The sequence below is a fragment of the Sceloporus undulatus genome, chromosome 4 (assembly GCF_019175285.1).
Source record: "Sceloporus undulatus isolate JIND9_A2432 ecotype Alabama chromosome 4, SceUnd_v1.1, whole genome shotgun sequence".
In the NCBI taxonomy this organism is placed as follows: Eukaryota; Metazoa; Chordata; class Lepidosauria; order Squamata; family Phrynosomatidae; genus Sceloporus; species Sceloporus undulatus.
In genome coordinates, this window is record NC_056525.1 from 82,970,471 (window position 1) to 82,997,329 (window position 26,859).

General features: G+C 38.6%; 2 protein-coding genes across 3 annotated transcripts; both read left to right on the forward strand.

Annotated features, from left to right (window-relative positions):
* The first annotated feature begins 79 nt into the window (after positions 1–79).
* YIPF1 (Yip1 domain family member 1) lies at positions 80–16,175 on the forward strand. Of its 2 annotated transcripts, none has more exons than XM_042462988.1 (10): positions 80–156; positions 1,721–1,785; positions 4,272–4,432; positions 6,264–6,344; positions 8,203–8,290; positions 8,396–8,512; positions 11,009–11,175; positions 12,142–12,324; positions 12,897–12,994; positions 15,853–16,175. In XM_042462988.1, exons 2-9 carry the CDS (start codon positions 1,755–1,757, stop codon positions 12,987–12,989), a joined length of 921 nt encoding a protein of 306 aa, XP_042318922.1. In that variant the 5' UTR covers positions 80–156; positions 1,721–1,754; the 3' UTR covers positions 12,990–12,994; positions 15,853–16,175. The 2 variants fall into 2 exon arrangements, with proteins under 2 accessions (XP_042318922.1, XP_042318921.1); XM_042462987.1 differs by having other exon boundaries at positions 139–274.
* A 1,954-nt stretch (positions 16,176–18,129) lies between these two features.
* DIO1 (iodothyronine deiodinase 1) lies at positions 18,130–26,600 on the forward strand. Its single transcript, XM_042464960.1, has 4 exons — positions 18,130–18,508; positions 22,562–22,705; positions 24,371–24,570; positions 25,584–26,600. Exons 1-4 carry the CDS (start codon positions 18,178–18,180, stop codon positions 25,647–25,649), a joined length of 741 nt encoding a protein of 246 aa, XP_042320894.1. The 5' UTR covers positions 18,130–18,177; the 3' UTR covers positions 25,650–26,600.
* Positions 26,601–26,859: the final 259 nt, after the last annotated feature.

The window sequence follows — 26,859 nt, forward strand, 5'->3', positions numbered from 1 at the left end:
CAAACGTTTTCGCTCTCTGTCTCTTTAAAAGGCGGGGCTGGGGGCGGGGCGCCGAAGAAGGCCGAAGACAAGTTTTAAAGAGAAGAAGGCACTTCGGTCCTCCTGTTTCCGGCTGCGTCGCATCCTGCGTCGTCGCTGCTTTGCAACCGACAGCAGGTAGTGATGGCGCCGCCTAGCGGAGAGAGCAGGAGCAGGAAGAGGAGGAGGTTTGAGTGGGGCCCAGATACAGGATAAATAGGTGTCTGGGTAGGAGACGCCCCAGGCTCCTTGGCAGGTAGATCCCCAGCTCCCAAGGGCGGCAGTTGAGTCTGTGTGCAAGGAGGATGGTGGTGGGATTGGTATCCTTTCATGCAGGGTTACTTTTCAACCATCTGCCTGGAATTATAAAGAGGGATATAATATAGAGATATAAATGTGTATTTTATATAGATAGAAAGATATAGATATAAATGTGTGCACTATAATATAAAATATAGATATAAATGTGTCTAATATATAGATATAATATTGTGTGTGTGTATATATATATATATAGAGAGAGAGCTAAATGTATATAATATATACATATTAAATATAGCTATAAATACGTACAATATAATATAAAATATAGATATAAATGTAGATATGTGTATAAGATATATATATATATATATATATATATTACTATAGATAGCTATAAATGTGTAAAATATATAGAAATATAATAAATGTAGATATAAATGTATATTATAGATGTAATAATAAATATATATAATATCATATAAATATATTATAATAAATATAGCTACAAATGTGTATAAAATAATATATATTTATAAATTATTAATAGATCTGTGTAATATAAATATATATTTATAATGTTAAATATATAAATATATATATTTCTGTTATATTATACACATGTATTATATTATATCATACCCATATATTATTATATGTGTATAATATAAATACATATTTATAATATTAAATCTATAAATATAAATATATATACTTATATTATATTATACAAATATATTATGCACATATAAATATTATATATATATTATAAGTATGTGTGTGTGTGTATTATATTTATATTTATAATATATATATATATATATATATATATATGTATACAGTGGGCCCTTGTTATCCTCTGGGGTTTGGTTCCAGGACCCCCGTGGATAACAAAATCTGTGGATGCTCAAGTCCCATTAAATACAATGGCATAGTAAAATTGTGTCCTTTATATCAAATGGAAAATCAAGATTTGCTTTTTGGAATTTATACTTTTGGAATATTTTCAAGCCATGGATGCTTGAATCCATAGATACAAAATCCATGAATAAGGAAGGCCGGCTGCACATTTATACTGTAAATGGAAGCTTACTTTGTGCTAAGAAAAGTCCCGTTAAAATCCTACCATGTACTAAGAGCGAGTGAAAAGAGAGAAAAAACAGTCCTTTAACTGCCCTTGTTCAATACTATGGAATTCTGGGGGTTGTAGTTTTGTGATTAATTCAGTGAACTCAGGGGCCAAAATTAATCAGAATTCCCAGAATTCCATAGCATTGAGCCGTGACAGTTAAAGTGGTGTCAAACTGGATTGTTTCTGCAGTTCATATACAGTCTTGGATGAAGTGGACTAATCTATAACTTCTCCAGGAGGCAGCTTCACTGTGAATATTAGTCGCATATTTAAATCTCACTTTGTATTTACCTGCTTTATATTTTTCAGTTCTGAATTACTTCAGTCAAACATTGGTGCATGAATGGCAACTGTGGATGACCTAAAGTTTCAAGGTAATTTATAAAATTATACTTCTAAGGCTCCAGATTGGTTTGTGGCAGGGACACTTCAGTATAACTACTTTTTTTGTAACATAAGCCTGCAAAATTGAGGTCATACATTTATTTATTTTTTGAAAATGCATGCTGGTTTTATAGGAATTTGGCATTCTAAATCCAAAAATGATCTCAGATTTGCTCTATTACATGCAGTTTTTTTCACAACTTGTTTTGACTTTTTTGTGTTATATTACATTACTGAATGGAATGATCTTGCAAATAATTATCTGCAAAGAATAGGAAAAGGGTTAAATTCTTCTAATAAACTTTCAAAACACTTTATTTCTTGATACAAAATACAAAAATCTGTTCAAAAGCACTAAAAGAAATTGGAGCGTGTCCAGAGGAGGGCAACTAAAATGGTGAAGGGTCTGGAAACCATGTCCTATGAGGAATGACTTAGGGAGCTGGGGATGTTTAGCCTGGAGAAAAGGTGATATGATAGCCTTGTTTAAATATTTGAAGGGATGTCATATTGAGGAGGGAGCAAGCTTGTTTTCTGCTGCTCCAGAGAACAGGACCTGGAGCAATTGATGCAAGCTACAGGAAAAGAGATTCCACCTCAACATTTGGAGGAACTTCCTGACAGTAAGGGCTGTTCAACAGTGGAACACACTCCTTCCTCGGAGTGTTGTGGAGTCTCCTTCTTTGGAGGGCTTTAAACAGAGGCTGGATGGCCATCTCTCGGGTATGCTTTGATTTGGATTTCCTGCATGGCAGGGGGTTGGACTGGATGGCCCTTGTGGTCTCTTTCAACTCTACGATTCTATGGAACATCTGTGTCCACACTTAATCAAAACCAATTAACAACTGCATTGATAAAAATATTCAAATGTGAAATAACTCTGTGTTATATATTTTTTTTCAGTTCAGCACCCAAAAATACATTGAAAGCAGATGCAATATTGAAAAGAGTTTTTTTCCTATCACAGGCCTGTGTAATTCATATCTGGTTTATAGTTCACAGTCTTGTGCTACGGATTTTTTTAAAAAAAATCTTATCTAAAAGCAGTGTTGCCAGTTATGGAACTGAGTTCAGTTTTCCTTCAATAGTTGAATATTCTTCCTCCCTTTCTCTAGCTTTTTGTTTTTAATAGATTTTTAGAAGCACCTCAGACTGGTGGATGTAACTTCAACCTCCTCAAGAAAACCCTGTGATAGGGTCGGCCATAAGCCAGAAATGACTGGCTTATACACACCCCTCGACAAATGCTCCTGGATGAAATTAGTAGGCCGGGATAAGAGAACAGAACCACCTATGATTCAATAACAGGTTAAAGAGTAGGAAGCAGAGAGGAGCATAAATCTAGAATTGGAAAACCTGGAGCCTTAGGAATAATATCAAAAACTTTTTGCAACTGCTCAGTTCAAACTCCTGGAAAGAGCAAAGCGTCCCTTTACCCGAAGTTGCCTGGATGGAGAAGAATAGGGGAAGAGAGAAAGAATTCTATAAAAGTTCATCCATAGTCTGCACTGACACTATACAATCAGACCTTCGTATCCACATGGATCCATTCTCTGCTCCCCCCCCCCCCCCGCCCATCCAAAAAACACAGGACTTCAAGTCCCATTGTCCCTAGTAGTGTGACATGCATGCAGCTAGCACGGCCGTGTACACATGCCACATGGGGACAATGGGGGTTGCCATCCATGCAGGGATGCTTAAGTGTCCGGATGACAAGCCCAAGGATAGCGAGACCCCACTGTAGTTCCCTTGGTTGTATGGTATGCCTTGGATTAAACAAACAGAAATGTAATACAGTCGGCCCTCCATATCCACAGATTTTTCATACACGGATTCAACCATCCACAGCTTGAAAATATTTTAAAAATATATAAATTCCCAAAAGTAAACCTTGATTTTGCCATTTTATGTAAGGGACACCATTTTACTACCCCATTGTATTTAATGGGACTTGAGCAACCACGGATCCCAGCAGATACCAAGGGCCCACTGTAGTTACAAACGGGTGGAATAGAAAGAGTTGTGTCAGTGACATCTTCTGGAATCTTGTTCTATGAAGTACTAGTAATTGTGTCCTACTCCTTTCTGACAGTTGCTCACAATGTGTTGAAATTAATTCATTTCCTACATCAGTTTTTCATTGTTGGTTTTTTATGATAATGTCTCTTACGTGTACATTAGTTCAAATAGCCTCTCAGTCTTAGGAAGTGAATCCAAGTACGGTAGCTGAATTATTGGCTAACTCAGAATTTCATGTGAGAAAACAGGCCAGCATTATTTAGTTGAATAAGGAGAGGTTGGTGTTCTTAAACAAGTACCAAGAAATCAGTCAGTCTGTCTGTCTGTCGAATTTAAGATTTTAAAAGCTTTAGAAAAAGTGATACAAGAATCCTATTTATTCCATGTGATGACATATTTTAAAGAGATAACCCTAATGCAAAGATCACATTTTGAGGATGTTATATATGTTTTTCAGAATTTGATGATGCAGCCAGCTTGTTGGCAGCAAACCCAGATGCTGTCACAATAAGCATTGATGAACCTGAAAAATCAAAGAAAAAGCATGGACATCTGCAAGATTCTGGGAGAGAAGAAGATGATGAGCTGCTGGGGACAGATGATTCAGACAAAACTGAGGTTAGATGGCAATGCAAGCATTTTCTCTGACAGTATTAATTAATATCAAGTACAGGTTGAGTCTCTCTTAACCGGAATTCCAAAATCTGAAATACTCCAAAATCATCCACATGAGTGGTCTAGATAGTGACACATATGCATTCAGAAATACACAAATTTTGTTTCATATTATCTTCAAAATTACAGTGTGCCCTCCCCTTACGTGGGGATCCATTCCGGATCCTTCCACGTAAGGGGAAATCAGCATATGCTAAAGCCCCATAGAAACTTATGGGGCTTGCACCCGTGGTGCGCGATGGCGCACTTGTGCCACAGGCGTGTGCCCCTTTAGTTCTTCTGGGGTGCGCAACAGGCTCTTCTGGCGCGGCTTTTAGCGTATGCTGAAAGCCACGTATGGTGCGCCCGCGTAAAACATGGGTGCGCTGTACCTTCAAGTTATGTGTATAATGTTCATACAAAACATAAATTAACATAATGTTTAGACCTGGGCCCCATCTCCAAGATATTGCATTATGTATATACAAATATTCCAACCCCTGCCCCCCCAAATTCCCCCCCCCCCCAAAAAAAAACCCACTTCTAATCCCAAGCCTTTCAGATAAGGGAGATTCAGTCTCTACTTTACGTGTTTGTTGTTGTTGTACTTTTAAGTCATCTCCAACATAAACCTAAGGCAAACCTTAGTTTTCTTGGAAAGTTTCTTCAGAGGAGGTTTGCTATTGCCATCCTCTGAGGCTCAGAAAGAATGATTTGCCCAAGTTCACCCAATGGGTTTCCACGGCCGAGCAGGGATTCAAACCCTGGTCTCCAAAGTCATAGTCCAGTGACTATAGCATGGCTTCTGGCCTCTTCGGACTCATGCATCATTTAACAGTATACCTCCAAAGTGACCTGAAACAGCTTTATTTTGTCATGTCTGTACGGGCTCTTTTTTTCCTTCTTGACTAGGAGTTGAACACAGGTTGCCTATGGCCCATTACAGATGGGCGTAAAAGTGCGCGCTCCGCGCGTGCTAGGGTTACAAAGGGGTGTCCTTTCCGGATGCCCCCAACCCTAGGACGCGTGGAGCACACACAAAATGACGGCGGCCGTTCCACATGGCCGCCACCATTACTACGTCACAACCGCACCGCCTCTAAACGGGGCGGCGCGGTTGTTACGTAGTGGGGCTGCGCAAGGGCGCTTAGTGCGCCCTTTCCATGGCCCCAGAAGAAGCTCCATTTTGGAGCTCCTTCCAGGTTTGTGTCGCTAGATGCAGCCTTTAGATGGCTGCACCCAGTGACGCAGAGGAGAAAGGGGCCAAGCAGCCCCTTTCTCCTCCCCGCCGCCACGGGGTGTCCTTGGGGCTTCAAGCCCCAAGGACACCCCTTTCCAGGCCTCGGGGAAGCGGCCTTTTGCCGCTTCCCCGCGGCCTGGAAAGCGGCAGATCGGGGCGTCAGTGGCTGCCGCTCTGGCTGCTGAGGCCCCGATCCAGCGGGGAAAGGGGCGGGTGCAGGCCGCCGCTTTTCGGCGGTCTGTAACACGCCCAAGTCTTACTTTAATTGAAAGCTTGACTAAGGAAACTGCACACATATGGTGGTGGTCCTTGGCTTATTAGGGAGGGGAGAGATGTAGTGTTTGAGCCAGTCCACCACATCAGATAGCATGAGAAGCTCTGGTGTAGATTTTACTGAAAATTCTGCTTTTGATTTAACATATTTTTGTAGTCTGCTCGAAAAAGGTTCCCAGTTCATTCGTGAGCATAAAAATCTGCCACTTAAGATATTATTTTAATATTTAATAAGTATTCTCCATCTCAACTCATTTTTTTTTAAACTTACTTGTTTTGCAGTTACTTGCTGGGCAGAAGAAAAGTGCCCCATTCTGGACATTTGAGTATTACCAAACATTTTTTGATGTGGATACATACCAGGTTTGTAATCTGCAGTTTTGTCTCTGCTAAGGTGTTATGGATTTGACCAGTAAAGTGATCTTCAGCTTCGGTTTTGTGTGTGTGTGTTGTACTGAAATCTAAAATATTCCAAAAACCAAAACCTTTTTCATGGGTGGCTGAAATAGTGTTGCCTTGCTTTCTGATGGCCAGGCACAGCTCCCCCACCCTTCACATTTGGATGGTTACTTCAAGCTTCTTGATAGTCTTGTGCGTTTCTACCATCAGAGCCTTCTCTCTGCTAGCACTCAAGAAAAAGTACACATGTGCCATTCATTTTGAAAACATACCTAAACACCTGTTGCTTTTTCCTCCCACTTTAAATTTCCAGAGTACAACTGCACAAGGCTATTCAACATGTAGAGGCTTTTACCATACAGCACGCCCTTGGGTTACGCGGGGGATCCATTCCGGCCCCCCTCGTGTAAGCCGAATTCCGCACATGCTCAAGCCCCGTTGGAATGAATGGGGATCGTGCGTGTGGCGGTGCAGCAGCGTGCGTGTGCCACGGGTGCATGCCCCATTCATTCCAATGGGACACGCTGCCCCGCATGCTCCTGCGCGGCTCTACACACGTTTGAGTGTATGCTCAAATCCTCGTATAGTGTGCTCGCGCATGACATGGGCTCACTGTAATTTGTTTGTATTACCAGGATTTGTTTTGTGCTTTATGGTTTATTAATTTATATTTATATCCCATCTGTTTTTTGTATTCTACCTATTCTCCACTTGAGGTGATTTACAGATGTTCAAAAAGATAACCTAAAAAATTCATCATATAAAAGTTCAAAATATAATTACTCTCAGTGAAATTGAAAGCAGCTAAAAGAATAACCATTACAAATAAGAACAGAGATGCAAACATCTTATTGTTCAGGTTAGAAAAATAGGCATCCTCATTATCATCTCTATTGATAATTGATGTTTCACTCTTGTAGTATGTGGTCACTCATCAAATTATTCCATTTTTTATTTTGTTGAAAACGATTACGTAGCTGTGGGTTACTGTTTAGTGGGAATAGTAGGGAGGTTATTTAGCAGTTTGAAAATACTATACAAGTGGAGAATAAAAAGCCATTCATAAAAGCATAGCAAGACACTATAACAAGATGGACCATATATTCAAACGTGCTTTTTAAAATCTGAAAACAAAGACCAGCTCTTGCCTCAGGATGAGTCATTTGCCCGTGCTTTTGACTTCTTCTTCCTATCATTCAAGGAAGCTATCCCTTTCTTTGGTCATCATTTCCTTGATATCTGAATTGAGAAATTGTAGTTTAAGGGCTCCCTAAACCAAGGCATATAAGAGGATTTGATGCTGCTTTCATGTCTTGATTTGAAGAGAGCCCTTATTAAACCATAGTTTCTCAGTTTGGATATGCTGGGAAACTATGGCTGAGAAAACCAAGATACCTTCCTGATCCTGGGAATGATTTTTTTCCAAGGTGATAAACTGCCTGGATGTTCCAAATTATAGGTTGAGTATCCCTTATCCAAAATTCCAAAATTCAAAATACTCTAAAATTTTCCAGATAGATGGCTGAGATAGTGACGCCTTTGCTTTCTGATGGTTCAGTGTACATAAAATTTGTTTCATGCACAATTTAAAAAAAATATTATATATAAAATTACCTTTAGGCTATGTTTATAAGGTGTATGCAAAACATAAATGAATTTGGGCCCCACATTATTATGTATATGCAAATATTCCAAAATCCAAATCACTCCTGTTCCCAAGCATTTTGAATAAGGCGGCTCAACCTGTACAGCATGTTTAGATATTATATTACACCTAACTAAATAACTGATTTTCAGTTGAATTTTGTACTTTTTAAAATAGGTCTTGGACAGAATCAAAGGTTCTGTTTTTCCCGTACCAGGAAAAAATTTTGTGAGACTGTACATTAGAAGTAATCCTGATCTTTATGGTATGTACAGATGGTAACATTGTCAGAAGTCTTCTGCTTTCACACTGAATGGAAATGGATCAATCAGAATAATTTGTTTTTTTGTCTTTGCTCTTCTTGTAAAAGGTCCATTCTGGATATGTGCCACTCTGGTCTTTGTCATTGCTGTCAGTGGTAATCTTTCCAAATTCTTCATCCATTTGGGACAACCTGATTTCCATTATGTGCCTGAGTTCCGTAAAGGTTTGTAAAACCATTCCAAATAATCTACATACATTTTTTACCAGTGCTGGTACAAAATGTTTTGCTGTCTGAGTTGAAGGGCAAAATGGCACCGCTCTCTACGTCTCTGTTTCATATGCAGATGCTGACTACACTAACAGTTGAATCCGAGTGCAGTGCCATATATTTTGTAACAGACTATTGCAAAAAACAAACAAAAAAAACCCAAAAACACTTCTATAGTACAAGCTATAGAAAATAAAATAGAAGTATTTTCTAAAATAAAATTCTATTCTAAAATAGAATAGAATAAAACAGGAAAAGAGATTCCACCTCAACATTAGGAGGAACTTCCTGACAGTAAGGGCTGTTCGACAGTGGAACAAACTCCCTCGAAGTGTAGTGGAGTCTCCTTCCTTAGAGGTCTTTAAACAGAGACTGGATGGCCATCTGTCGGGGATGCTTTGATTGTGATTTCCTGCATGGCAGGGGGTTGGACTGGATGGCCCTTGTGGTCTCTTCCAACTCTACAATTCTATGATTCTATGATAAGTAAGTAACAGTAAAGACACAAAATGTGAACAGTACTACATTGGCTTCAGACACCTCATGGATGAAAACAGGCACTTGTTAAGGAGTTGAGTGACCTCTGATGAACTAAGATAAGTTAAATAATATAGTTGGCCTGTCAAGATACATCCTTTGCTCAAAAGAGGAAAATGTATTGCCATAGGACCTATCCTATTAAATCATAAGATGCAACACTGGTGATTTTAAATAATTTTCCCACCAGCCTTATATTAAAAAATTGTTTCATGATAGAGGAGTAGGAAATGATATGTCAGCATACCAGATTCAAAGATATAAAAAGCACAAAAAATTGCCATAGATACTTCATGAGGGATATAAACTAAAACTGGTATTTTATATTGATTGCTGTAGTTTTTAAGACTCAGGTCTTATGTGCACTGCAGAAATAACACTGTTTGACACTGCTTTAACAGACATGGCTCAGTGCTGTGGAATCCTGGGGTTTGTAGTTAGTTTAGGCATCAGGGCTCTCTGACAGAGAAGGCTAAATATCTCACAGAACTACGAACCCCTGAATTCCATAGCATTGAACCTTGGCAGTTAAAGTAGTGCCAAGCTGCATTAATTCTTCAGTGCAGATTAGACAAAAGTAAATGGATAACATAAAATCTTACTCCAAGAGAGAGCTGTCACAGGTCTCACTAAGACTCTTACAATACTATCAAGCAGGCAGGAAAAGAGAGGGCTACTGTCATACTAGTCTGGATCTATAAAAGAATCAATAAATTCTCCAACCATTGATAGCTCACTCTATGGAAGAAAATAAAACATATCATTTTTATTTATTTATTTCTTAAACTGCTAGCTTCCTCCAAGGATAACATTGATCCAAAATATACTGCAGAAATAATCTAGTTCAAGACCATTTTAACTGCCCTGGGTCAGTGCTAGGGAATCCTGGGTATTGTAATTTATTGTGGTACCAGAGCTCTCTGACAGAGAAGGCTAAATGTCTCAGAAAACTACAGTTCCCAGAGTTCCCTAACATTGAGCCAGAACAGTTAAAGCAATCCCAAACTGGATTATTTTTGCATAATGGTGTTTTGGACCATTATGATCACGACTTCTCAGAAACCCTGTCCAGATAACTGTGATATACATCCTGAGGCATATTATCCTGAGGTCACCAGTCATTTTAAGTTCTGAGTAGCATAAAGAGGATACATTTGACCAGGCTGACATCATTCTCATATAATTTTTTACTGTTACAGCCATCTGCCTACTGCTTGCCACTGGCTTCATTAATAAATTAGGGGTCTTTTAGAAGTTTACAGGGAATAACACCTTTATGTCCTTGAATGTGGAATCTCTTTATGCCAGAATTCTTCCTAAGGATGAATGAAGAACAATAGCAAAAAGTAGTCTCTAAAGCTGAAATGCCATAGCTTTGTTTCACCCTGCCTTATAGCTATTTGAAATTCATGGGAAAACTGAATTTACAAATCTATGGTACTACTATTTGGATATATATGCCAAACTGTTATGGCAGACTTAGAACACTATTGTAAAGCAGGTGGGTAGTTCTGCTAACCTACATGTATGGCATATTAGCTTTTTTCTTAATCAGAGCTGATGGAGAGGAGTCACTCAAGAGATTTCATCTGTGTTTGAATAACTTCCATTTTACTGTAATTCTATATTGTTAAAAGTGTGAAAACAATGGTGGGGGCTGCATGAGGACATGGGCTGGATTTTGAAGCAGAGGGAGATTATGTGTGTGCTTGAACATTAAATGTGGACATTTGCATATGGTCCTCAGGACCAAACCAGGTTTCCCATCTGCTAGACAGGAAGTCTGCAGTTGCGATTCTGACCATTTAAGAGATCCATTGATATCCCATGGTCAAAGCCTCCATGATGTGATACTGCAGATTACCTTCTATGATGTAACAGCTGACCTTTAGTGTTAAATTGTGTCTTTTTCAGTGTCCATAGCAGCAACAACTATCTATGCTTATGCGTGGCTAGTTCCTCTAGCTCTGTGGGGATTCCTCATGTGGAGGAATAATAAAGTTGTGAACATTGTCTCCTACTCATTCCTTGAGATTGTGTGTGTTTATGGCTATTCACTCTTCATTTATATTCCAACAGCGGTAAGTAAAATATAAGTAATTATGAAGTGGGTTCACAAAGAGCAATTTTTGAATAAATGAAATATCGGAAACAAACGGATCAGTTCAGAGTGTTGACCTTTCATATGGGAGGCTAATTGAGTATTACATTTTGTGGTGTATATTTAAATCACTAAGAAGCTGATATTGAAGAAATATTCCATGCATTGTCAGTTAGTCAAGACTGGGGCCTTACTGGAATGCTGCAAAAGTGGGGTTTGGGAGCCGTACTTCCCTATCCCTGGTCAAAATTAAGATAAGATTCTTTCCACCCCCAATAGATTTTATTTATCATTTATTTACTTAAGGCATGTTCTGGGCAGCCTTGTGGGTAGTTGGAGGCTGGCTGTTTGTTTGTACTCGGAATGCCTTAATGTGCATCAAATGGGAAAGGGCTCATCTTGGCATCATGCATTTCAGTACCCATAATTATGCAATGTATTGTGGACAGCCATTTTAAGCACTGTGCAGAACAGAACTGCCTAGTTTAGCATGGTATCCTATTAGCCCCTTATACCAGTGGATCAGCTTCTTTGAATGAGAAGACAGATCCCATTCTCCACCTATACTCTCAGAATCTGCTCCAGTATTGTTGGTAGACTCTTAAATATGGAGCATTTACATTGAGGAGAAGAGAGAATTCCTTTTACATGAGTGGAAGTTTGCTTACAAGACATTAGATTTTCCCTTTAGAACTCAGTTTGGAAATGGGTTGTAAACACTGGCTGCATAGATTGCAGTACTCCTATTCATGTGCCCACCCATCCCCAAATAACATCCAGAAAAATAATATACCTGTATTGGAGGGCAATCGTTGGTCAAAGTGTGGATGATGCTCAATACTACTAATTTTTGATATAGGGCAAGCCAAGTATTATATTGCCATAAAGTGTTACTTGATCAGAACTGGCAGAGACTGGACTTCATTTCCTTTCTTTTTAATTACAGATTTTGTGGATTATTCCACAGAAAGCTCTCAGATGGGTTTTGGTGGTATTTGCTCTGTGTCTTTCAGGATCTGTTTTAGTGATGACATTTTGGCCTGCTGTTAGAGATGACAACCGAAGAATTGCAGTGGCTACAATTGTGACAGTTGTACTTCTCCATGCTTTGCTTGCTGTTGGTTGTTTGGTATGACAGTTCCTGTTTCCTTGCTCTTGGAATATAGTTGCCCTTCAATAAGTTGACACATGCAGTTAACACTACAAATGCTAAGACTTTTATTTATGAAGATCACTGGCAAGTGTCACAGCAAAAAAAAGTAAACTTGTTGCTTAACTATTTCTAGCAGTGATTTTATTAATAGATTCTGACTTGACACTATAAGCCAATAAATTATTAACCTAACAGTTTTTCTGAGAAGTAGCCAATCTAGAAATAGACAATAAAACACTGTGCTGGGCATACTTCAGTCCCATGCCCCACTCAGTTTTTTGTTTAAGCTTTTTGGCTTGCTCCCCTGAACATTGTAGTTTTGATAACTTTCAGATACATATTGATGCCATCTTCTACTTTTGTTCCATATCTTGCATATTACTTGTTTTCCAATATCTACCATTTATATAAGTACTAATTCAGTCATCTTCAAAAAATCAAACCTTTTTGCTACCCAGATAAGCAACATATTGCATGTTTTAAAAATGCAGGGTGTAAAGGAAGTTTATACACGAGGCTCACAATTCTTGTACTCTCCTGTAATTCAGGCATACTTTTTTGATGCCCCTGAAGTGGAGGTTTTCACACCAGCTACTGTACTGCCACATAATGGAACACTAGGAGTAATAAAGGCTCATTAACTAAGGTAAGATATTGCCATATCTTTGTTGCTACTCCTTTTGTGCTGCTGGGCTGGCTCTGGGATTTAACATCATGTAATGTTCTTGAGTGGGTATTCCACCAACATCTGCTACATGAAATGTTTGCTTCACTATAGTATGATGCTTGGGATTACTGAAGAATGATTTATTTCATTTAGGAGGCATTGATCCACTGCAGGTACAGCAATGGCCTGAAACAGACGGTCCAAATAAAGTGGACTTTGGATGCTTTAGGGCATGGCATTTAGATGACATATGCCCCCTCCCAGCTTCTGGAAGCCATGGCAAGGCTGCTCCAAACCAGAAAAGGCTGGCCGCAAAAGGAGTCAATTTAGATCAACTTCTGGCCATCACAGTTTAGGACTATGGCAACGACTTGCTTTGGGAGCAGGCCATGCATTGCTGCGGTCCTGGCCGAATCAGGGCCAGAGCAGCCTTTAGCCCCTCCTTCATGGTCATTTACTTCACCCCAATGAGTAGATAGATAAATCAAGTGTGGAGAATTCTTAACCTGACATTTTAGAAAGAGTGTTTGCCCATGGTGAATAATTTTCTACACAACACAACTAAATTGCTACCTAATTTCTGCCTCCCTCCTCCCACTTTAGAAACATAGCTTGCAAAGACCAGGGGCAGAATACTGTACAGATTTGTATGCAGAACAGAGAAAAGGCTTGCAAATACAATCCGTGGCATCTGCAGTTTTAATGCTCAGGTATCTTAACAAACTAGCTGTATAAATAACAGGGGAGGTGTGAGGAGGAGAAGGCAGATGGGAAAGAGACAGAATGGAAGTGAGGAGAGAGGAGGAGAAAGCTGAAAGAAAGAAATGAGTGAAGGCTTTGAGGAAGAAAATCATTTAAATTTAGCACTGTGTGAGTAATACACTAAGAATTGCAAAGGGGTTCATCACAGCTCACCTGAAATGTCATAGTGTACATCATGTACAGTATATTCTTTTTGTGAACTGCCTTGGGTCCCACTATGGGAGAACGGTGGCATATAAATTAATACATACATACATACATACATACAACAGAAACCAATCCAGAATATAATCAGATGGGAAAGGGGTTGTTACTGAAGAGACCACACTCCCACCCACCAGCAAGACTGCAAACACTTTCCTTACATAGAGGCAGCTGTGTTTCACCCTAAAATACCTTTCTGAAAAAACCCAAAATACTACATAGTACACTGCTCCCTCGGGTTACGAAATTAATTCGTTCCGCGCCCGCTTTCGTAACCCGAAAAGCCTTCGTAAGCCGAATTGCCATAGGCGCTAATGGGGAAAAGCCGCGTTTCGTGCGAAAAAGCGCCGAAAAGCACCAAAAAATTTTTTCGTAACCCGAAAAACATTCGTAACCCGGAACAATTATTTCCAATGGGGATTTTTCGTATCCCGGAAATTTTGTAACCTGGGTATTTCGTATCCCGAGGTACCACTGTAATAGAAACCAGATGATAATTAGCAGAAGAGAAATTATGAATAGAGTTACAATGTACCTCATCATACTGCTTCCATTCGAGCTCATGGAGGGTGTTCTGAAAGTCCTGGCTTGTTAAAAGCCTTGGTCTCCTGGTAAGCAAACAAATAATTCCCTCTCACCCCCATTTTCTCCCAAGACTCTTTGGCCTGTTACAGACTGCCAAAATAAAACTGCTTCGGGTCTCTTTGGAGGTATGCTATTTAAATGATGCATGGGTCCTAAGAGTCCGGAGGTCGCGCCAAAGCCACACTCCGTTCCTAAGCACTGGAGTGCAGCTTTGGTACAGCTTCCAGACTCTTAGGATGCATGCATCATTTAAGCAGCATACCTCCAAAGAGACCCGAAGCAGCTTTATTTTGGCAGTCTGTAACAGGCGTTCCTCACAATTCTTCTACTTCACAAGCCCAACTATCTGACAAGAACTCCAGAAAGCTCTCTGTCCCCTCCCTGCTTTGAAAAAGAAATTACACAGATTAGTTTGCCTAACAATAGAGCCATGTATGCACAGAGATCTTGTAGAACTGAGAGAAAGAAAGAAAGTTGGTAATATAGCTTTTGTACACTTAAATCTGCTTCCTCAGTAGATGTAACAGTATGAAAGCTTGTGCTACCCACTTCTTTCTTTCTCTCATTAGTGTTAAAGGTGTTAGAAGATCCCTTTGCATACTGACCCAGATGTTTAACACTACTATGTCTTTGAACAGAGTGTTCAAATATTTCTTCTTTGAGGCACCAGGTTTTCCTGTTTTACTGAATATGATAGAAGAAGAGGCAACTAGCCTAATGAATTCTGACAACCTAATTCACTAAAACATATTTTTATCCTTGGGGAATCTAATGCCAGGGGAGCATTAATTGGTAAATACAAAAAGTTAGGCAAAATCATTGGAAAGAATTAGTGATGTAATAACTTAACAAGTTGATTAATTAGTTAAAACTCTGCAACTATTATAGACCACTGAAAGGATACTATAAAAGAAATGAAGGCCAGTGCTGTTCAATATATGATCCATGAACTAGTGCCATTGAAAATGTTATTAGCTACTGGTCCTTAGAGAGTTTTTAAGAAAAAATGGAACAATTAGTACAAACATGGTACTGGTCCCTGACACAGCAGGAAAAAGACTGTTGGTCCCCCACATCAGATGGCTTAAGAAGCACTGGTGAAGGCACTCTGAAGCCTCCTGTCTGATCTCATGCAGCTGTTATGCATGCAACCCACTCACCAGCAGCATGCAATCCCTAACAGATTATCTCAAGTGTTCACTGTGATAGAAATTGATCCACTGAGTTTTCTGTTATTTCAGATATCCCTACTGTTTTAATACTGGTTGTCTGAATTTTCTCCCCAGCTATGTCTTTCTTCATCTGTGCAATATCACTTTATTGGAGCTTTCCTATGCTGAATAAAAGAAAAGCAACCAAAAAAGCTGAAGGAAGCATCATTGAAACATCCTGAACTTAGAGTATATCACACCCGATTGACCAACGAGAAAGGGACTTTAGTTGAAATTCCACTCTGTTGAAGCAAAAGGTGAAATAGATTCCAATTAAGTGCAGTCAATTTCACCTGGAGATTTTAATGTACCTAATTTATCATTTTTTTTAAAAAAAAATCTGTATAACCTGCATTATTTTAGTGTTCGCCATAGAATAAAATTAATTTGAAATATTATCATCATTTTGTTTCTAACTATTTCTTCCAGGAAGCCTGAATATTTTACTTCTTGTATAACTTAGTTTGATTATCTGCAGAATTTGCAGGGAGAAGGGGGCAAAGTGTATATGTACAATATAAATAATCAAAAATACATAAAATAGTCATTACATGTTGTGAGGGAGCTCTTCAAGTCGCTTTGCTATTCTGTTTTCACATGTTAAGTATTGTAAAAGTCTTTTGTCAACCACCATTACATGGGGGTCCTTAAACCAAAAGTTATAAGCATAACTGGCAATAGATGATGTTGTTATTGTTGTGTTCCTTCAAGTCATTTCTGACTTATGACAACCCTGTCACAGAGTTTTCTTGGCAAGATCTATTCAGAGGGGGGTTTGCCAGTGCCTTCCTCTGAGGTTGAGAGAATATGACTTGTCCAAGGTCATTCCACACCCAAGTGGGAATTTAAACTCTGTTCACCAGAGCTGTAGTCCAATTTGCAAACCTCTAAACCACACTGGCCCTGGGAATAAATGAACATGAGTGAACAGTGTGATGCAGCAGCTAAAAAGGCCAATGCTATTTTAGGCTGCATCAATAGAAGTATAGTGTCTAGATCAAGAGAAGTAATAGTGCCACTGTATTCTGCTCTGGTCAGGCCCCACCTAGAATATTGTGTCCAGTTCTGGGCACCACAATTCAGAAAGGACATTGAGAAACTGGAGCGTGTCCAAAGGAGGGCGACAAAAATGGTGAAGGGTCTGGAAACCATGCCCTATGAGGAACGACTTAGGGAGCTGGGGATGTTTAGCCTGGAGAAAAGAAGGTTAAGAGGCGATATGATAGCCCTGTTTAAATATTTGAAAGGATGTCATGTTGAAGAGGGAGCAAGCTTGTTTTCTGCTGCTCCAGAAAACAGGACCCGGAACAATGGATGCAAGCTAAAGGAAAAGAGATTCCACTTGAACATTAGGAGGAACTTCCTGACAGTAAGGGCTGTTCGACAGTGGAATGCACTTCCTCGGAAGGTGATAGAGTCTCCTTCCTTGGAGGTCTTTAAACAGAGGCTGGATGGCCATCTGTCAGGGATGCTTTGATTTGGATTTCCTGCATGGCAGGAGGTTGGACTGGATGGCCCTAGTGGTCTCTTCCAACTCTATGATTCTATGATTCTATAAAGATAACACATTCAGTCAAAACAGTGAAACTTAATTATTCATTTTGACCATGCCCTTAAGTCAAGTCCAATATAATGAAACTTAACATTTAACAGTTTTGTCACAATATATGTTGTCTTGTTTATTTCTGCAGCTGTTAAATGATTGCTGAATGTACAGTCTGATTTAGTCTACTGCAGATTTTTAAATTTTCTACAAAATTAAAAATTCAAGTATGAACAAATTAATTATCATGTTAAGAAGTCCACTAATCAACTCAAATCATCTTGTAGGCCTGAAATACTGAAATCAGTTAAGTGTAACTATTACAAATCACTGGATGGTATCATGGGTTGGGGTGACTGATGAGTTTGGAGTTGTGCTGCATGGTTCTTAGGAGGATAAAAGGGGAAACATTTTCCTTGGATGATTAAAAAAAAGGTATAAATAAGATTTTAAAAACCTAAGTGCCTGATGCCAGATCAAATCCTACTGAGATCAAGTGGGACTTAATTCCATGTAAGGTGTTTAAGTCAATGTATGAAACAATATGAATGGAAAATCTAGTAGTCAGGCTACTTTGGATTCTGATCCCACACTATACAATGCAGATCTTGATTTCTGACATCTTGGAAGTGGTACACTATGTGGTCCAATCAATATTCCACTTAAGGCTTTCAGAGTACTTCAGAGCCAACAATTAGTTGCTCACGACCTCTTATGACCCTGTATAAGAAATCACTGCATGTGATAGCTAAATAGGTTTGCCAATAATTAATCTGCCCTGTTTAGTTCTTCCCTTTGTATTAGCTGTACCCTGGGGTTGTGTTTTGCACAACTTGCCAGCTTTTCATTTGAGCAGTATGTTCAGAGTCAAGAGAGTTTTGCAAAAGACCTGGATTCTTTTGCAGGTGTGCCTGTTTACTGCTATTGGTAAAACTCTTATGGTCTTGTTCCCAGCTGCTGTCAAGCAATATATATTGAAACAAGGGGAAAAGAGTAGCATAGGGAGGAACCCAAAGTTTGCCTATGAAAACTGGGGTCCAACGTTCTTCAGTTTCCAGTACTTACGCTTTGTCTTAAAAGTCAAGTGGAAGAGGTTGGAAGACGAAGCATTTCAAGGCTTTCCTGCACCCAACACTACCGTGGTAGATATTGAAGGGAAAATTCATCATATCCTGGACTTCATACAAGGTAAATTAAAACGACAGTGGGGACTTTTGAGAATTTGATATTCATTAGCACACAGTCTGAAGTGGTTTGAGATCCACTTCAGAACAGTTGCTGATTTGAATTTCAACCATGATTTCTCAATTTAGAGCCAAAATGAATTAAAATCATGTGAACTTTTGGAAACCATTATCAATAAATTGTATCTTCTAGGTGAGGTAGCATAACCTCATTTTAACTTCTATATGATGAAGTGGGTAGAATAACTTTCTTTAATAACAACATGCTGATTTTGTCTGCTTCAGCCTATTATTCTTATAATGTATTGTCAGATCTCAGGGGAAAGCAAGGTGCAAACATTTAAATGTGACAGCAGCACCATCTCATGAGTGTTCAAGTACAAATGTACTTATTCCCAGGTAAGTATGCAAAGGGTAACAGCCTGAACCTCAGATGTACTTGTACTAACCATATAAGCCAGTCTTAAATCTCTACAGAGGTACTGTTTGCTGAATTTCTAGAGAGTATAAAAATAGTGCTGGGAGAAATAAACACAAATTGTACTTTGCCCTCTTCCAGCACATTCATAAATCATTAAACTATTTCTCGGTAAGTAAAAATACACTGTCTTTAAAATGCACACAGAAACGATCATGCACATGCAGACACACAATTGGCACTGTATAATTTAAGCATATTCAGATGGAATAATATGTATTCAGAAGGAAAAAAAAATATGATATAGCTTGATAGATCAGGGGAATACTGTAGATGTAGTGAATCTTGATTTCATTTAGGCTTTTGGCAAGGTTCTCCATGATAGCCTTTTTCTCATTCTGGAACTTGTAAGGTGGCTTACAAAAGTTAAAATGCACAGCCTCATAAGAAGACAATGGTAAACCCACTCTAAACAATTGTTGCCAAGAAAACTCCCATAGTAGGCTTGCCTTTGAGTCTCTGTAAGATGGAAATGTCTTAAAGGCAAACAGCAAATGTGAAATGTAAGGTACTACATTTAGGCAGGGAAAATGAAATGCATAAAAATAGGATGGGTGACACCTGGTCTGAAAACAGCACATGTGAAAAGAATCTAGTCCTTCAAAGTTTAATTAAAAGACCTTCTAAGAAGGAGAGTCCACCACCTTAAAAAAAGCAGTTTCTTCCACTTTCAAACAGTTCGTAAAGTAAATAAGCTCTTCCTAATGTTTGGGTGGAATCTCTTTTCTTGTAACTTGAATGCAATGATTTGTGTTCTAGTCTTTGGAGCAGAAAAAAAAACACACACACACACACCAAAAAACAACAAAACCTAATCTTATACATGATATATCTTCAAAAAAATTAATTTGGCTCTTATATCAGCTCTCCCATCTTCTCTCCACACTGAACATACCCAGTCTCCCAAGCCATTTTTCTTAGAACTTGGTTCCCATACTTTCTATCAGTTTGGTTGTTGTCCATTTCAGCTTGTCAATATCCCTTTTTGGATGGTGATACCCAAAGCAGGACACAGTAATCCAGTTCTGACCACAACAGAATAAATACTACTCCCTTGATCTGGACTACTAAAACTCAGGGTAATTCCGTGAAGCTGTGTGGTGGGGAATTCAAGGTGAACAAAAGGAAGTAATTCACTTATTGGAAGTAGTATGCCTTTGAATATCAGTTGCTGTGGGACAAAAATGAGAGGATGCTCTTTCTGTCATGCTTGTTAGTTTCTCACAGTCATCTGTCTTGACACTGTAAGAAGAAACTGCTGGCTAGGCCTATGATCTGATCCAACATGTCTCATTTTATGATCTTGAGAGACAAAAGCAAAGGAACCGGTTTGCTTCTATTAATATCATAGAACTAGTGGTATCACCAGTGGTGTTGATGGGAGACAATATCAAATTCAATATAAATTATTGAATTTACTGTATGATCAGAAACAAGGAAATTTAACCTTAATACAGGTAATTTTAAATATCTTAATTGCAGGCATTTATAACATTCATATCATTTGTTTCAGGTGAGTCAAGGCTGGTTGCAGTTACTTCTTTGGAATGTGTGTGTTACTTCCCCTGGGATCTGTTCATGGTTAACAAATGTCTCTCCAAAATGTTGAGTGCATTGCAGGCAAACATCCAAGTTCTTCATGTTCGTTGATGAACTGGATAAGTAGAAAACAAGTTTCTCTAAATGGGATCAACATGTCCCATTTCTTGTATGATCTGTTGCAGGAGTTAATTTTTCCATCAGGGCAATGTGCAATACTCTGCTGAAACAGTTACTGATACTATAATTTTTTTTACATCTTTGTATAAGATTAAATACATTGTAGCTATTTGTAATAAAATAGATTTTGTATGGGATAAAGCTTTGTCTTCAGAGAAAATAGAGTAGACAATTTGCTGTAAAATGTAATTGTCAATTACATATTTAATCTAAATCATTTAATCTATAGTGAACTACTTCTGAATATTAATGGCATGGAAAGTGGAAGATAGACATTTTAAAATGCAATTTATATTGTAGTCATATCTTTAATTTTTTCTTTAATGTTAATGTAATTTTAATTACAGATACATTAATTAAAGATACATTCATTTTAATGTATTTTTAATTGATTTCAACTAATTCAATTTTCATATATAGGATATGAAAGAGAATGTGTCATCTGTAAGAATAGTCTGTGGGGCAAACATGTCTTCCTAACCCCAATATACTTGGGGTAGCTGTGTTGGCCATGCAGCAAAATACAAGAAAACCCCAAATCCACACAACATTGATAGTTTATTTGGGCCAATCAGGAAGTACATCATGCAAGCTTTCAAAGTTTCACTGGCTTCTTCATCATTCAAAGATGTTAAAAATCATACAGGAGAAGGAAAGTTATGATGTTAGAATGACAGGCTTACATTTTGTCACTGATGTTGCTTCTGTTGTCAGTTAAGATGGTCTAGAGCAGTGATTCCCAAACTTTGGTTCTCCAGGTGTTTTGGATGTCAGCTAAAATCCCATGCATCAGGAGGACCAAAGTTTGGGAAACACTGATCAATGGAGGCATGGGCCACTCACCTTCTTGGCCATGTGAGGATCAGGAACAAAGAGCAGTAAAACAAAAGTCCAAAGCACACTGCCAAAAAAATCCAGTTAGAAATCGATTTAACTGCCCTGGTTGAATGCTAGGGAATCCTGGGAACTATAACTTATTGTAGCACCAGAGCTCTATGACAGAGAAGGCTAAATGTCGCACAAAACTACAGTCCCAAGAATTCCCTAGCACTGACCCAAGGCAGTTAATGTGATTTCAGACTGGATTATTTCTGCAGTGTGTTTTGGACCTAAGACAATAAAATTTCACATCAGTTAGCAGCAGCAAATTTAATTCTATCCTAACATGTTATCAATGTCACTCTTAAAAAAATAACCCTAAATTGCTGATGCCACTTTTAATTTTTTAATTTTTTTGTGAATGATCTGATAACATGTGCTATAAAGAGCATATGCATACTTAGAAACAGATGGACTGTTTCTAGGGCTACCATTTGAAAACAATAGGACAGCTGTTCCCTTGTTTCCTTCTTTCACAGATTTCCAGTGGTAAGAACAAAGATGGGGAGAAAACAGAGAAATACAAATGGAAGACTACTTGTCTAGACACACCCCATAAACTTCTGAGTGAAGTCCAGCAACAGCACAGCAAAAGCCTTTCCTGGAAACACAGGCTGTCTTATTTGTTTGTTGTTGTGTGCCTTGAAGTCATTGTTGACTTATGGCAACCCTGTTTTCTTGAAAAGATTTGTTCAGGGGAGGTTTGACATTGCCTTCCTCTGAGGCTGAGAGCATGTGACTTGTCTATGGTCACCCAGTGGACTTCAGTCAGGAATTGAACCCTGGTCTCCCGAGTCATAGTCCAACACTCCAACCACTACACCACAACAGATCCCTCTAGAGCTCCCAAATCCTGTGTTATTTATATAATCAGATATTAGGTTCCCATGTACAGATAATTCAGTAACATACTCGTTTTATTTTAAGTATTTTTACTAAAAAGTTATCCTTTCACTTCAAAGACTGTTTTCTATTTTGCAGACAAGAGGCCTTTGGTCTTAACATTTGGAAGCTGTACCTGACCTTCATTTATGTTTAAATTTGGCGAGTTCAAGAAGCTTGTAGAAGATTTCAGTTTTGCAGCAGATTTCCTTGTGATCTACATTGAAGAAGCTCATGCCTCAGGTGAAGCATGGTTGCTGTATCATTGTAGCATGTATGAAGCATACAAACTTGTCTATTTATGCATCTTGTCTATGAAAAGGTTTAAAATACAAGAAGATTTTCATATTTCCATGATTCAGATCATGTTGGTTGCAGTATGAAAAATCAAAATGAATGCTTTAAGAGGGGAAACCGGCAATTTTTAGTGCCAATTACAGCAGACCCACTGAGTTAACAGGCATCCGTGTAAATTTAATTGATTCAATGGCTCTTTTCTAGTAGGGACTAATATGGTGTAATCCCACTGCTGACACAAAATAGGAGATTCTGCCTACTGCTTTGCTACCACCAACTGTGAGGGTTTCCCCTTATCCCCATCTCCACCACCAATGTGAGGGCCTCCTGTCCCACTATTGTGGCCACCAACTGGGGACTTCCTAAAAGTCCTTGTAGTTTTTCTGTGAGGTTTCATTCATCATCTAGCTCCTCTGGATACCAACATGCTTTATTCTGCTGCCACCACAGACATCGTGTCTCAACTTGGGTTCCAGCTTTCTCAGAGGCTCAAGTACAGCAATAGAAAAATAATTATTTATTAAACTAAAATTGAAGATAGCATCACTGATTACTAAATTAATACCTATATATCTTGACTGATGTCAATTCTAACACACAACTCATTCTGTCACTCATATCCTAGCTAACTTTTTCATTGTTGTTAATTGCCCTTAAATCAATCCCGACTCATGGATAACTAACTTTAACTCTCTCCTTTCTCTGTCTCTAACTCTCCTAACCACTCTAACCCCTAAAACTCACTAAGGTGGGTTATAAACCGCCACTTTGCGGCGGTCTGCCCCCTCCGCTGTTTGCTCCGTGAGGGAGCCGCTGCAGCCAAACCGCGCGGCTCCGTTATGGAGCAAAAAAGAAGCTCCAAAATGGAGCTTCTTTCCGTGGCGCAGCTATGACGCCGTGAGGTGCCGCTGGTGCACTTGTGACGTCATAGGCGCCGCGACACGTCTGGACGCTATGCGTCCAAGACGTAAATATGGCGGCGGCTGTCTGGAACGGCCGTCGCCAAAAAATACGTAGTGACTACGTATTAGGGTTAGGGGGTGCGGAAGCACCGCACCTTCCTAACCCTAATACGTAGTCACTACGTATTTTTTGGCGGTCTGTAACCCGCCTCAGTCTTAATCTTGACAGACTACTCTCTCATCCCTGACCAACTATCATACACCAGCCTTTTCAAAATCCCCTCAGACATTTCACCAATCACCACTCACTCCCAGTGTTTTCATTCTCTCACCCCACTCCTTACCTTAGAAAATAAAATAAAAACTAAAATAAAATAAGAACACCAAATACACAGTTTATTCATAACTATATCACCTCAATGTATAATAAATGAAACAAAAATTTTCCCGAAAACTCCAGAACATAACAACTAGATTTGGGCCATGATTAGTGGAGATACAGATTACTTATTAGTGGAGAAAAATCCTTCAAACTTTCCAATTCCCCACAGCCTAATGAGGATTGAGTGTATGATCAGTGACTTCAGATTGCTGTGACTGGAAGGGAAAAACACAGAAGACATTGGGGGATAGAACAAAACAGCTTGAATTAATAAATGTAATATGAATAGATATTAAATAATTTGTTTAATCACACTGTTTGTTTTAGATGAATGGGCTTTTAAGAACAATATTGTTATTAAAAGTCACAGAACTCTCCAAGATCGTATACAGGCTGCACAGGTCCTGTTGAAACAGCATCCTTTATGTCCAGTGGTTCTGGACACTATGGAAAACCTGAGTAGCTCCAAATATGCAGCTCTTCCAGAAAGACTGTATGTGCTTCAAAGAGGACATGTTGTCTATAAGGTAATCAAGTGTTAACTGACAATAAAAATGCAGGGACTACAATTATGTGTGGCTCAGCACAGTGTAGTAGTTCCACATGTGGATCTATGCTACGCTAAGCCATATATCATTCCCTTGGATTTACCATACAGCCCCAACCCACCATGGCCATTCTATGGCTAATGTGAAGCGTGCAGGATTGGAGAAGCACAAAATCTTCAGTGGATCTCATCAATGGGACTTGATTCTCCTTAAAGAGAAATAGATACAGGACTAAATCCAGTGGGCTAGTCCCAAAGGAATAGACCCAGTGAATCAGCTGCTAAATGGTTAGTCAACACTTAATTCAGTGGGTCTAATCTAGCTGGGCTTAACTACTGGACCATAGATTCTACTGAACACAAGGCTCAGCCTTGTACTTCTATCTGTTAGCACATTCCATGCAAATATTTGTGATCTCTTATGTTAAGAAATAAATATGGAAAGGTTACACTTCTGAGCTGAGAAAAGGTGGGAAAAGAGGTAGCTTGCCAACTACCCTCTTTCTTACCCTAAGAGATTTCATTTACTTGGCTGCATCTGAGACCCTGTAGAAGAGGATTGTTCCTTATGGGAACTATTTGGTGGGTGATATGTAACATAAAAATAGGTAGAGTGTAGATTAAGAAGTGCTGCTGAAAAGCACAGAGATCAATCTGTTTTATAAAATCACAGAAAAGACTTGATATATCTTTTACATGTAACATGATTTATTCTTTAGAGTCCATAAGGAAGATAATGCATATCATACCAAATAACCTATAGGAGGAATTATAATAGTTGCAAAATTACAAAATAAAAAAATGTATATAATTGAGCTAGTGTTACAAAACAATGGCCAGACCTCATGCTTTATAACATTATGTTTTCATAAAGTATAAGAGTATACTTTAAAGTATGTTTCCTTCTCTCAACTCTCTCCTGATTCCTTCCCTACACCCTTCACTCCATTTCCCAAAACTATTAAGGAAAACACTGTATTCTTCCTTTTACAGGGCGGAGTGGGACCTTGGAATTACTGTCCACAAGAAGTACGTGAAGTTTTGGAAGAATTACTTTAAATAATAGAACAGATGTTATGACGATCAAACACACATACATACACACACATGGTCATCCCCTAGTCTAACTACTGTAATTCAAATATATCTTTAAAGGAGAAAATCCCTATTAATTTAAGAAAAGTGAAAACTGACATACTGTCAGCTGTGTTCAGTGACTATTAGCTGTCCACAGATGTATAAATGCACATATTAAATTCAGCATTTAGTAGCTGCACTTACACATGACAATCTGCAATTGCTAATATCAATTAACTTGTCTTAAGCAACATGTGCAAACAACAGTGGCACAATCAGCTGAGAAACATCTGTAGGGAAATGTCTCTATATAGCAAATTATTTATTTGAAGCCATAATAGTTCCCATATTTCTCCCTTATTTTTTTTACAATACTTTAAAACAAAATGGCTGTTGAATTGTGAGGATTGCACAAGTTGCTTCTCATTAAACATTTCCCAGTTGAAGCAATCTCTACACTGTTGAAAACGATGAAGAGTTTATCTTTGAACACCATTTCATACTGGACATTTGACAGTATTAATTCCAGACCCCACTATATGCCCCTGTTGGGATTATAGTCATTTGGTTCTGCTATATATTCTGAAGAGGAACAGCCTTTTCAGATGCCTTAAGATGGGGATGGGACTACTTGGATTGGCCAAAGATGATGCAACTCATGCTCTTAATATGCATTGACACATGTAGCTTTTTCACCCTCTCCTCTTCACATAATGGGCAGCAGCACATTCAGAGCTAATGTTTCCAATGTCTACTAGCATATAATGGCTTTTTGAACTTTCTGAACTATTGTAATCAACTGCTTAGTTTTGTTTCTATTCATTTTTATTTATGACAGTCATAGCTTAAAATGTGAAGAGCTGTGACCTGATTTGGGGGAAAAATGGATAGAAACAAGATGCTAAACTACCATTATTAAACTATGTCAAAGTATCAACTGGACTGATTATTTTTTTACTACCACTTAAAAAAATAGTTATAAGTCTACATAAAAGCATAATTGTCAGCTGGAGAATTATGAATAATGGTTATATGTGTTTGAATTTTTGAAGGAGGAAAGGGGAAGACTATTTAAGATAAGATCATCTCTATTTCTTGTGATGTAATGCAATATTGTAGATGTTATGAAGAACCATGTAGAATTTCACAAAATTCTGATGTAAAAATATTCATCAAGTAACCAATATCGGCT

What these genes read in the sequence shown, in the direction of transcription:
- YIPF1 (XM_042462988.1), top strand. Translation starts at nt 1,755, where the DNA reads ATGGCAACTGTGGATGACCTAAAGTTTCAAG. An exon ending in AAGTAATCCTGATCTTTATG is followed by an intron (nt 8,291 to 8,395) that starts GTATGTACAGAT and finishes TTCTTGTAAAAG; the next exon opens with GTCCATTCTGGATATGTGCC. An exon ending in TGCTTGCTGTTGGTTGTTTG is followed by an intron (nt 12,325 to 12,896) that starts GTATGACAGTTC and finishes CCTGTAATTCAG; the next exon opens with GCATACTTTTTTGATGCCCC.